The sequence below is a fragment of the Dysidea avara genome, chromosome 7, assembly GCF_963678975.1.
Source record: "Dysidea avara chromosome 7, odDysAvar1.4, whole genome shotgun sequence".
NCBI lineage: Eukaryota > Metazoa > Porifera > Demospongiae > Dictyoceratida > Dysideidae > Dysidea > Dysidea avara.
Window position 1 is genome coordinate 35,441,285 of NC_089278.1, and position 12,497 is coordinate 35,453,781.

Genomic DNA, 12,497 nt, shown 5'->3' on the forward strand with positions numbered 1-12,497 from the left:
AAGATTCCTGAAAAGCTGAGGTTATTCTATATCCATTATGCTATAGTTAGGTGGCTTAGTACATAAAATGTGGACACAACTGACAAAAGCACCAATTTTTTTTCTGTGAGTTCCTTACCACATAAGATTAAAATTTTTGATAGGATCCACCTCAGGCATGCCTGTTGGGAAGCCATTCAAGGCTCAGAAATATGCATTTTTGCAATTTTGGTGTTTTAAATAGTAATTTGAAACTTTATAATAATCTAGAGTATTTCAAGTGACATTAAATTATAAAGTATGTCATTAAATTATAAATTATGTCATTAAATTTAAATATTTATCAACACATGTCTATGTTTTCGTGTTTTATTCACAATTACTCTGTTAGAGCAGTCAGACAGTACTGTTGCCTCCTGTAATATAAAGATAAGTACATCTCCGCTCTGCTTTTTACATGCACTTGAACTACAACCACTTAGCTAAAGCATGCAATAAACTACCAGACCACTACCAAAAGTATCCCTAGGCTGTGTTGTGCCCCACAGAGAAATTCATTATGCACTCTCCTCAAGCATGTACATATGTACGTATTTTGACAGATGGAATATTTAGAGTAGTATAGCTTGCTCTGAAGTGTACAATTTCCAGCCTAAGGGCCCACATCTAAGAGTGTTTACTCCCTCAGAAATTTAACCATGTACTTGCTATGGGAAAAGCTAGTAGAGTACATGTTTGCTTATGATTCGTATCATAACAGAAAGATAAAAATAGCAAGGAAAAGAACTAAGCTCTTCTGAAAACTAATCAGTGCAAATTTATATTTTCAGGACTGATTTATTGAATGTGGGAATTTGTAAGAATAAAACTGCTAGAACAGTCAACATCTATAAAGCTCTGCTACACAGTAATAAAATTACAACGATATCACTGTGCTAGTTGCAATTGAACTGTTCTTAATTTGCATTTGATTTCAGCACAGCTATCCCAATTGTGCCAAACATATCATAGTAGAAATTCTACACTTTTGATTACCTGGTCAATGAAATATTGCAATTCTGTGTTCTTTAAATCCTAACCTAGTATGCCAAAAATATCTATGTGTAACCTTTGGCTACTAAGTTTCACGGTAATGGTGAATGTAAACATGCAATACTAAAAGTTATTTTTCACTGCTAGAATTTGATTCTAAGATTGCAATACTCCATCAGATTGCATCATATGTCGAAGCATCTTTAAAACTATAGCATTTGATATATATGTACTGTGGAGATACCATACCTGTCCAGTCAGGTTCTGGAAGCAAGGCAATTATACTTACGTGTATGTAGTTAGTCATTTATACTCTACTATTGCTTAATGAAAGCTATCTAGAAAATTATTTTAAAAATCCATTGTGACTGCATCCCATAGTTATAATTATAAACTGTACTTAAACCACACTTTGCTTTCACAAATCCTGGTGAAATCCTATACATAGCATCCACTACTACAAATACACATTAATTTAGCTTGAGACTTGAGTAAAGGAATTAATGTACAACTGTACATGGTATACAGCTGGGATTAATGGTATGAAGAACCTTATACTGTTGTGGTCATGCATGTGATTTCAGCATAAACACTTTTGTCATACATGCAGCAATAAAACATGTTTTCATACTAAATAACAAGAGCTGGTATAGTATAATCTGGTATGTTATCAAGCTATATTAATAGCTACTTCACAATGAATTCTGTAAGATGCATCCTGTAACATCTGAATGACTACAGCATATTATGTAAGAGATATTTCATTATATATCACAAACTATAATTACTGCAAATATTGCAATGTATATTCATTTCCATTGTGAGCGACTATAGAGAAATTCCTCTATAGCTACAGTTTGTGTATCATAAAAGCTGTATGCTGTAAGCTATATAATATGAATGAAAAATTACTTGTTTGCATTGAATAAAGCTTGTGAGAGTAATATTACTGTTTATCAGGTCTTGGTTTAATGTTTAAACCTGCATAATGTTTTCTTGCATGGAATAGAGTAAAATTAGCACTTTTATGGCTTACCAATTTTTAAAAATATTCTTTAGTTACATAACTATAAAGGCTTTTATGGAAAGGCCCTTTTTAGAATAAGATGGATCCTATCAAAAAATTGAAGTTAAGGTTGTACTACATATGTGGAGAAAGTTTGGTACTTTGTCACTTGTGTCCACATTAGTTTTAAATTTGGCTTTAAGCAACCTAACTACTAGCATTATTATATATGTGACTAGATTTGACAAAACCAGGCTTCCACGTACATACATCCAATTCTTCAACTTTTAATGACCTTGACAATTCAGTATGCTACTAACCTACAATTTTCACATAATATTTCCATTGCTTTATGCAACAACAGGTCAAAATTTGAAAAGAGATAGCTATAGCACACTCCTACATTGAATTTTAAAGTCAGCAATCTGGATGTGTGCCTGGTTTTGTCAAATCCAGCCACATATGAAATATGCTTGATGCTTTTGGGTACCATACCTATTATGCTCAAAATCATGCTGGAATAATAGGCTGGTCCCAGTTTGGTGTACAGATCTAGCTATATAAGAACCCCTCTCCAGTGTGTCACATGCATGCTGCCATGAAAATCCTGCATTTGATGATCAAGTATATAGATATTAAGATTCTTCAACACCGAATCAAACTTTTGAAGACATATAACTACTAAAGCAACAGATGGGTTGTGCGCATGGAAATCATCTTTAGTAATGTAAAGTTTTGTTTAGTAGTTGAAACTTTTATGAGACCACTTTGTTATAGTACATGTTGCCATGGACCACTAATAGGTCAAACATACTGTATCATCTTTCACAACCTCAATAGGTACCTCATTATGCCTTTTTTTCCCCTTCATTATAACATTAATGTGTTTTGGCAAATTACAATTATGTACGTTACTGTAACTATTGATCCAGGGACCAACAAGAAGTCTGAAAGCTCGTGTAGTAAGAAGTCAGTATCTTGAGTTGACCATGTTTACACAAAATATTCTAGATAAGAGATTAAAAATAAAAATAAAAGATTCCCATAGCTAGAACAAAGTTCAGTAAGTGATATATATATAATATAAAATATTATCCAAAAATTTAGCTATAACTAATATCACATATAAAGGTACGGATCATCATGGGAGTAAGTGTAATAGTTGTAGGGTCTACTTGAGGATTAGTAGTATCTGTAAGGATCACATGAGCTCACATGATCATCTATGATGTAATCATACCAGATAACACAGAAGGTGTACCAATGTTCCACTTCAGTCTGTTTACCATTGATAACTGTACATCACCACCCAGTGTCATCTCTACACAACTGACTATCTCAAATGTAACAAACAAGTCCTGAAATGGTAAACAAACAATTAAATTATGCACTCCAAAAGCTTGTTAAGATCCACTCACAAATAACACTTCCTATAGTTAGTACCTTCATATTTACAGTTACAGAAGTGGACAAGTTAGTATCTTCCTTTACAGCAAACATGTGTTCTAGCCTCAACAAGAGGCTTGTCTTCTCCAGTAGTTGAACTGTCAACAGGTGAACATTTTCTGGTAACTCTCTCCTCAACCCACTGACCTGTATACAAAGACACATCCAGTTCAGTACAGAGATACAGTAACATGTACTGCACACGCTTATTTGGAATCTCTAACATCCTGTGCTCCCATTCAAGTGTACTGTAAGTGATAACCTTTGGGTAACTCAGGTAAAGAGTGGGTTCACCTTCAGTTTCTTGTTAATAACTCTTGTTACATATGCTGCATGTGAAGAAGTTTAAATGATAGAATTGTTTATCAAAAATGCACTTTGATACAGACAAGAACAAGTGATTGTAAAATATCTCATACATTCAGATTCAGGCAAGCAAACATGTTTACAGGTTGGTATGTTTATCACTTTGGTATTGGTGTTCTTTGGTGAGGGTACTGGCTCAGATGAATGCGAACTAGCTATAGTTGAAGGTCCACTCACCATCCCATTGTAATTTTTGGAGAATTCTGAAATGGACTCCTTGCCGCTGTGTATCAGTATTGTGGCAGGAAGTAGCAGTCTTTCTCCCAGTTGACGATGGAGTTTACCAGAGTTTTCAATCTTGTCCACCAGTAGTAGGTGGTTTCCCCTAGCTATCAGACCATCTCCAAACTGGCCAAACTCCAGCAGGGGCTCCCCCACACCTCGTTCATCTTCTGTGATCAAGCGACGATGAACCTGAGATCATTGTAAAAATGATATGACATTCAAAACCCCACAAAAACTACAACTTGGGTTAAACCAAATGTGCCCCAACTACAAAGCTAATGTAGGGGAAGAATTGCTTTGGTTCCCTTATAGCTGTACTCAAGGATAGCATTGATAACAACTGAACATCTGAAGTGCAATATGGTTAAGATACTCTAACAGAGCTGCTACGCTCTCTAGATCAAGAAATAGCGTAAGCAACCGATTATCACCCGGTATATATTATCGACTTAAGTATATCTCGTAAAAACAATGAACACCTCCATAAATTCGTACTTGTTTATTGGACTGTTCTAATGGCTTCTGTCCTCTTTGACAGGCTTTTCATCATCAGAGAATGGTTTTACAATGTAGTTGGCCGAGTGCTTCCGATTCCAAGTTTGTATGATCATGTGAAGACTATTTAGCTATGTTCGGATGGAGAAGAAGCAGATAAGTCGGCCAAGACATCACTACCAGTGCTGTACACAGTGGAAATGTATTGGCCCAGTTTCTACAAAGTCTTATAGTAGTGGTGAAGCCTGAAACAAGTCTGAATGATACGCTGGACCCAATGATACACGATGCTATCAAATTCGCCCTTGCTCACTCATGTGATGGACTGCCAAAAGCAGCCAGGTTGTTCTATTTAGTCTTAAAGAAGGTTTCAAGCAAAGACCAGTCTAAAGGCTTGTAGTTTTTATTGTTGCTTTATTGAAAAGATGGCATTTTATGTGTTAATAAACTGGTATAACTCATATTATAATCATGCGATTAATCTGAAAATTGGTGGGTGTGTACATTATTAGATGCTGAATTGCGTCATACGTCATATATGGCAGGATGTGGCAGAGTTTTCAGGCACAGTGATATTAGCAACTAGTCGATAATTCGCATTTGGAAATCAATAATATTTACCGGTGGTTGATAATATGTACTTTACATGGTCTCGGTCTAGCACGCAGAGCATTAAAATGAATTGGTCTACAAAAATGAGACCACACTTACGTACTTTATAGCTGAGAGACAGCCAGAGTGGATGGTGAAATTGGAAGTTTGTAGGAACTTCCTTTACCAAGTTAGAAGTTAAGGTACCAGGTATGGTCAATAATTAGTCACTTACACTACAACTAGCTTAATTTCTAGTCGGTATATAATATCAACAATCACACAAACAATTCGGAATTTTCAACTAGAGTAGGGACCATAGCACATCGATAATAAGTACTGAAACAAGTGCATGATATTAAATCATAGTAAAACAATAAGAAGTGTTATATCCCTACTGTGCATTTTTGTTATGGTATCTTGAGCACAGTAGGGATATGATCGCCACTTCTTATTACTTTACTGTGATTTAATATCATGCACTACTCCAGCATGTTTCAGTACTTTTTATTGATGTGCTATGGTCCCTACTCCAGTGTTTTTTTTTGTGTACTTGTTTGTTAAGTTTTTGTAAATAATCATTATGACTGGTGAACCCACGCATACCGCATCAGCCGTGCACCCCAGCTATATCAATTATTGTGAAAGTGAAGCATCCATTGTCAGCTATGTTCAACCCGTTACACAAAACTACAAATCAAGAACTCTTTATAAAGCACCTCTACAATCCACACATACCAAAAGAAAGAAATGGTGAACGACATCATTTTTATATCAATTATCATCTGAAAAGTGAAGTATCCATTATGCTTCATTGTCAGCTATGTTCAACCCGTTACACAGCATCACAAATCAAGAACTGTCCAAAAAGCACATCTGCAATCAAAGTAGCCACTATGATAAATACAGACGATTTACATTACAAAAGGAAGCCATCACATGATACTGCCAAATTGATGCTTTTCACTGTTAGCAAAGATGAATGGGACACAAAGGAGGACACCAGTAAGTCCATGAAAAATGCATTGTATGTACTGTGGTATGCCAAAAGGCATCTCCGGGGCCAAAGCAACATCGAACAGCAAAAAAAAATCAAGCCTGTAGCCTTAGCCATTAGCATCAGTCAGTCAGTCAGTGACTAGGAAATTCATTAAATAAGCTTCAAATAAACTTCCATGGCAACTTGTTGAAAGCATTTCGGGTCAATCTGAAGGCTTGTTTGGGCTTAGTTTTACCTTACCAATACTGCCTCATCATCATCAGGGGCAAGTAAGCTGGGTGGGCCACGCTCACACCTTTGTGGTCCCTACTATACAGTACCATCGTACTGTATGATAGTCACAATACTAAACAAACAAAATGATGAGGTAGACAAGATGTTTAGCTAGAGTTTCAAGTAAACTTCAGGATGCATAATTTTGTTTTGAAGGAGCCCCTGGATTCTTGGCAAAATTAAAAATATTCTTTTATCACCATTAACCCAGGACTCAAAAGTGTACTTACTTAAAGCTTAGTAACACCTCATTCACACTTATCCCAGGATAGTTAGAGTGTTTTCAACTTGGGTTGTTGAACTCGGTATTAAAAAAGCTCATGTGCTTGTTTAGTTGATCAGTATTCGGCGCTCGCACTATTGAGCTCATCTGAGATGCAGTAGTGTGAACAAGTGCCAACTCGCATTATTTAGGTGCTTAATAAAAAAAGGCACTAGAATTGTAGTGAGAAAACATAGAACCATAGAATCAACTGAAATAAGGCATACAATGTTATAACCGCCATGTTCAAGCTAGTGGGTGCTCCTTTCGCCAGGAATATTAATGCATTGTTCAAGTGTAACTGTCACAAACTCTACCAGAACTACAGTATGTCATAGCTATTTTGAAGTTTTAGCACATAGAATATACTCACTGTGCGCCAACAGAAGTAGGTGGCCAGCTCAGAATGCGTTCACACCGTATCCTATCCTAGGCCAACCCGTGCCAGCCCACGTCTCCTTGTCATACCATGCTGGACCCGGTTTGGCATGGCTCAACCAATTCACACTGCAATTTGTTTCGAGCTGTGCCGTGCTCTACCCAGGTTAGAAGGTACGTAGTGTGAACAGGGTGTTACATGAAAATGCTATCTAAATATCAGCTAAGCCTTCCTTTACACTGCAATTATTGTAGAGAAATTAAAAAGCAAATGATGCTCAACACACGTCCTGGATCTCAATAACAAATTCAATGTAGATGACTCAAGGAACAGAATATTGAAAGGTCAAGATTTGCCACTACTCTGATTAGCGGATGAGTTTAAAAGTAAAGATGTTCTTGATGCAGGTATCCCCATCTTCAAGGGACCACACAGATTCAAATGTACAACTTTCAAATGTATACACAACTAGTAACACATAGTAACATACCATCAACTCCAGACTACCATCCTTTAAGCTACTTCCTCCTTGTGACCTGTCTGTTAGTATAGTGAACTGAGTATTACTAGAAGTATCCTATAATATACATAATACAACTATGTGTGTGCATTAGTCTACTATCCTACCTGCATGTAAATCCTACTATTGACTGGGTAGTAGTTGCCAGACACTGGCTCTGTATTGTTATATTGCCAAGTTGGTCTGTAATTTCTTCTGTTATCGTGATAGTGACTAATTTGATTGGCTACATTATCACTCACACTCTTGATTTCATCTCACGTCCATTAGCATCAGTGAACCATTCCTGGTTGGTAACCATATTAGTATCATAACGACTGATTATCTCCTTTCCTTTACCATTCCTATGCAAACAGATAGCTACACAGTCTTTACTACAGTACACGAAGATGTACAAAATTCTACTAATCTGACAACACCACCATCAAATAACACCCACATAAAGAGAAACACTGCAATGTACATAACTGCACCACACATCATTTCATTAGATTATTTATATACAAAGCCCATTTAATTAATTAAACAAGTACAGTGGAACCTCGATTATCTAAACACTGATTAACCGAACACTTGATTATCCAAGCACCAAGTCAACTGCTCAATTAGAGTATTTTGTCAACAAGTGTATACTTTATATTAGAGTAGTTGAGCAAAGCTCTGTATATAAATGTATGGATGTTCGATTTTACATATTATTCGACACCCTTTTCCTGCAATTAGTTCAGATAATCAAGGTTTCACTGTACAAGAATAATTAAGAATTTAAAGTTTGATTACAAATCACAGAAATAAAATGTAATGCAATAAGGGGGGTCGCCATACCTGAAGATATACTTGTGGACATTAATCCCTAATTCAGTCTATATGACTGAATTAGGAATTAAATCTCCACTAGTATATCTGCAGTAGGGACCCACCTATTATGCTCAAAATTTTATCTATTATGCTATGCTGCACTGCTCAAAATTTTTACCTATTATGCTCAAATTATGCTCAAGCCTCATTTCCCAATAAATGTGCAGTTATGGGCACATAATAAATGGCTGGAGCACATTATTGCTCTTAAAAATGCATGTGACAGAAAAGATCAATACATTCTAATAGAACAGTCAGCTGCCAGATTGTTCTATTAGAGTTGTTGACTGTTCTATTAGAGTATATCAATCTTTTTCTGTGACATGTACTTTGACCATCAAGGATTTGTAGTATGGCTCAAATATTCTTCCTATCATGCTAGCATTATGCTCAATGCTTTCAGGCACCTATTATGCTCAAAATTATGCCAGCATAATCGGCCGGTCTCTGTAGGTATAGGCAACCTCTCTATTTGTATTTCTATGATCCTAATCAAAATTAAAATTCCTAGTACTTTATTTTTGTAACATAATTATGACTGGTGAACCCATGTAATACATCAATAGAAAACCAACACCAAACACATACAGTATAATAACATTAGTTTTGTGCTTGAACATATTGAGCCAATTATTGAAAATTGAAGTGGCCATCACGCTTTTTTTAGCTATGTTTGTTTACTCTGTTATACAGCATTGCAAATGAAGAACAATACGAGATGAATATCTGCAATCAATCCAGCCACTACGGAAAATACAGACGATTGTTGTAACATGATAGTTAGCACAGGGAAGCCATTTTGTACTACTGCGAATCAACACCTTGCATTGTCTACAAATACTGACACAAAAGAGGACAAAATTAATGTACAAGTCCATGATGCAGGCATGGTTCATACTGTAGTGTACTATAAGGCACCTGTTGGGCTGAAGTAAAACAGTGAAAATATTATGGTAACCAACAAATCATGATAATTTTACAGTCATCTAACAGTCAAAATTAAACCTGTAGCCAGAGCTGATTTGAGTTATGTTTGCGGAGAAAATTCCACTGATTAAAGGGACAATGTGCTGTTTACAACATTTAATTATTTTGGGCCCAATAAAAATCATGTGATGCTTGTACTTTACCACTTGCAACATGAACTTGACAAGATACACATTGCAACCAGCTGGTCTTGGACAAGTGTTGAGTGGCTTCCATACATCAAAACATAATACAGCATGTAAACAGCGCATTGCCCCTATTCCACTAACAATAAACTGTTTTAAAAATCTGTGGCAACTTATTGAAAGTATTTGAATTGCACTGAGGACACTTTTGAGCTAAACCAATCCTACTAAGGTACCATGAAGATATTGTGAGGCTGGTTTTGGGATGATATTTTTTGTGAGAAAGTACAAACTTCCATTATACAGTAAAAATCACAATAAATAAAGTACTCAGTCATACTATTTGATAGCCCAAATAACAGGGACTTCAATAAGATTCTACTACTAGCAAGTACATACTTTAGCGGTATTGGTCCAACAGTAAACTCCATCTCAATGTGGTTGGTACCAGTATACAATCGGATCACCTGACTAACATAGGATGAGAACACCTGCCATACCTCCTGGACCACTGGACCCTACAATATCTCACTGGTTACCATGGTAACATCACAACAAGGCTTACATTAACAATACTAATGACAGTCTTGTTACTGTTGTTGTTGACATTATAAACTTGTGAAGAGTTGGGTCGAAATATGTAAGCTCCTGATGCCTGGAAAGAATAAGGAGCTAAAATTACATTTACCAAAGATACATATATATTTGCATCAAATTGCACACACACACGCACGCACGCACACGCATAGCTACAAACATACAACATACATAATGTGACCCACAGATACCATTCACTGAAGCACAAAGGTAACAGGGAACAGAAATTGAGGGGTTCCAACAGAACAAAACACACTTACTTGTGAACTATTGACATTGGCCCCGTTACTACTGGCATACCAGTAGAAATGTTGTTTCACATCAACACTTATTCCTGACATCTGATTGGTAATTTTCTCCACATCACCAGACTTACCATCCACAGTCACTTTGTAATACTATTGGATCATGTGATCTGTATAAACATTACCATGGTAATCACTACTGACCTCATTGTCAACATCAACGTGTTCATCATTAACATGTTCCCTTATTTTGCTAGTGACACAGTGATGTTCCCTACCTAACAGTGGAACACAAGGCAGTAGAAATTACATACTGTATACCATTGTTCCCAGAGTTTGACAAAAGTATTATGAATAAAAGCCCTTTTATTTATTAACAGAGGTCTTTTAATGGTCTGGCATAGCTACTCATGCATGAACACAAGAGTCTGCTGACAGCCACATTAAGCACTTGTGGAAATGGATGTAGAGTTGATATAACAAACTCACCCAGGAGGCTGCTATATGCCAATATGTTCCAGTTGTGTGGTGTGTGTGGAAAAATTGTGGCTGGCTATTGCAGAACTGCACCAGTTTTCCATAAGACTTGCATGTAACTGCCACCAGACCCTCGTGCTCACATGCAGGTCAGTTATGCCATAGATAATACACGTAATAAAGGATTGGCAACGCACCTATTAAACCTGTAGTGATGTCACGTACAATCCTCGTTACGGTACGTCATCCAGTTAACGCGCCCTCTCACCCGTTACTAAATGCACTAGGCCGCTTCGTTCCTTGTGCCGTAGCAGAGTACTACTCAGTAAAGACGTAAAGCTTAGTTCAAATGAACGTACAACTACTAAGGTGAGTATCTGATGTAATAAAATAGTGAAACACAGTCATTTTTAACCCAGCGCAAGATAAGGCCCACTGCTTCATGGTTTTTCTCAGTTTTGAAGTTTTAACAAGGAAACTAAAGTGCTTTTTTCCGAACAATGTATACAGAATTAATTGTAACCGTTAATAGAGTGGAATGCTTTGTTTTGTGTAGGTGTACCACTTACCAAACTATGGTTTGAAGCTGTTTCATTGTGCTGGGTTTTGGAGTTTTATCATGGTACCATGTGGAGAAACATCAAGTTACTATTCAGCACAAGAGAGCTCAATGTTATGGTGGTGGAACGTAAATATGCACTAGCTCAAATTCAGATGTGGCGTTAGCCATCAAAGTATGTGAAAATGGAGTATAAAAGGTGTAGTGGAATGGAGCATATTATCAACATGAAGGAGCTGGTGGTGGTAAAGAGTAGTGTACCATGACTTCAAGGGAATAATGAACGTTTTTGTAAATGTAGCAGCTCACAACAAATACCACCCAGTGGATATCAAGTGACGTTCTTGTGTTTGTCACAGTGCTGGAAACTGATGTTGTGGACTAACGTCTAGCTAGACTCTGCAATATTATAATAATTGATATAAACAATGCAAACACATCTGAACTCCTAGGGACCACCTGCAGCTCAGATACCTGATAAATGAAGTTTTGTACAAAATCTCTAAACACATTTGCATAACATGAAAAAAAATCTTTTAACTTCTCTAATAGAACACTCGCTACTCTAATAAAGCATTCAATGAATTCAAATATTCAGATCAGATAAAACAGCAGCAAAATCACAACCCTAGGAGTCACAAATGACATAGGACTCTCACACACAATCTCAGAAAGAAAATCTTAAAAATTCTGAACTCTGGAATCACATATAAAATCAGTTATTTTTGCTTCTGTCTTGATTATAAGAACCATGTGTGACAGACACATCCTTTGGGGCTTCCAGGATGGCTTAGAGTTAGCTAGATAATTGACTGATGGATGCTCCATTAATTGATTTGTGCAAAGCACACCTGCATCTCCATTGAGGTTCCTGAGATCCTGTCGGCTACTCATTTCATGCAATAGTAGCAGTGAAATGATCCTAGTAAACACCTAGATAAAGATTTATATTACTGAAATTCTAATCAAATACTTGAAATCCCTAAAACATTACACAATTTAGGGATGTTGGTCGAGAGGTCTCTCACTCAGTGAAATATTGATCAAAGTTCAGAAATTTGTCAATTTTTTTTTT

At 36.5% G+C, this 12,497-nt stretch overlaps 1 protein-coding gene across 5 annotated transcripts in view; it reads right to left on the reverse strand.

Moving 5' to 3' along the window:
* Positions 1-3,009: 3,009 nt before the first annotated feature.
* The window catches only part of LOC136261851 (lysosomal alpha-mannosidase-like), a 28,499-nt gene continuing 19,011 nt past the window's right edge, over positions 3,010-12,497 (reverse strand). Inside the window, exons 15-25 of one of the 5 annotated variants that reach the window (XR_010704035.1) lie at positions 10,591-10,664; positions 10,402-10,539; positions 10,110-10,199; positions 9,944-10,062; positions 7,817-7,918; positions 7,682-7,769; positions 7,545-7,631; positions 4,007-4,243; positions 3,418-3,610; positions 3,258-3,375; positions 3,010-3,209 (exon numbers count right to left, since the gene is read on the reverse strand). Coding sequence is in view for 4 of the 5 variants with exons in the window: in XM_066055930.1 (XP_065912002.1) it covers positions 3,121-3,209; positions 3,258-3,375; positions 3,461-3,610; positions 4,007-4,243; positions 7,545-7,631; positions 7,682-7,769; positions 7,817-7,918; positions 9,944-10,062; positions 10,110-10,199; positions 10,402-10,539; positions 10,591-10,664 (1,292 nt within the window). In the remaining variant the exon portion in view is untranslated. The other 4 variants (XM_066055930.1, XM_066055931.1, XM_066055933.1 and 1 more) reach the window with 4 other exon arrangements.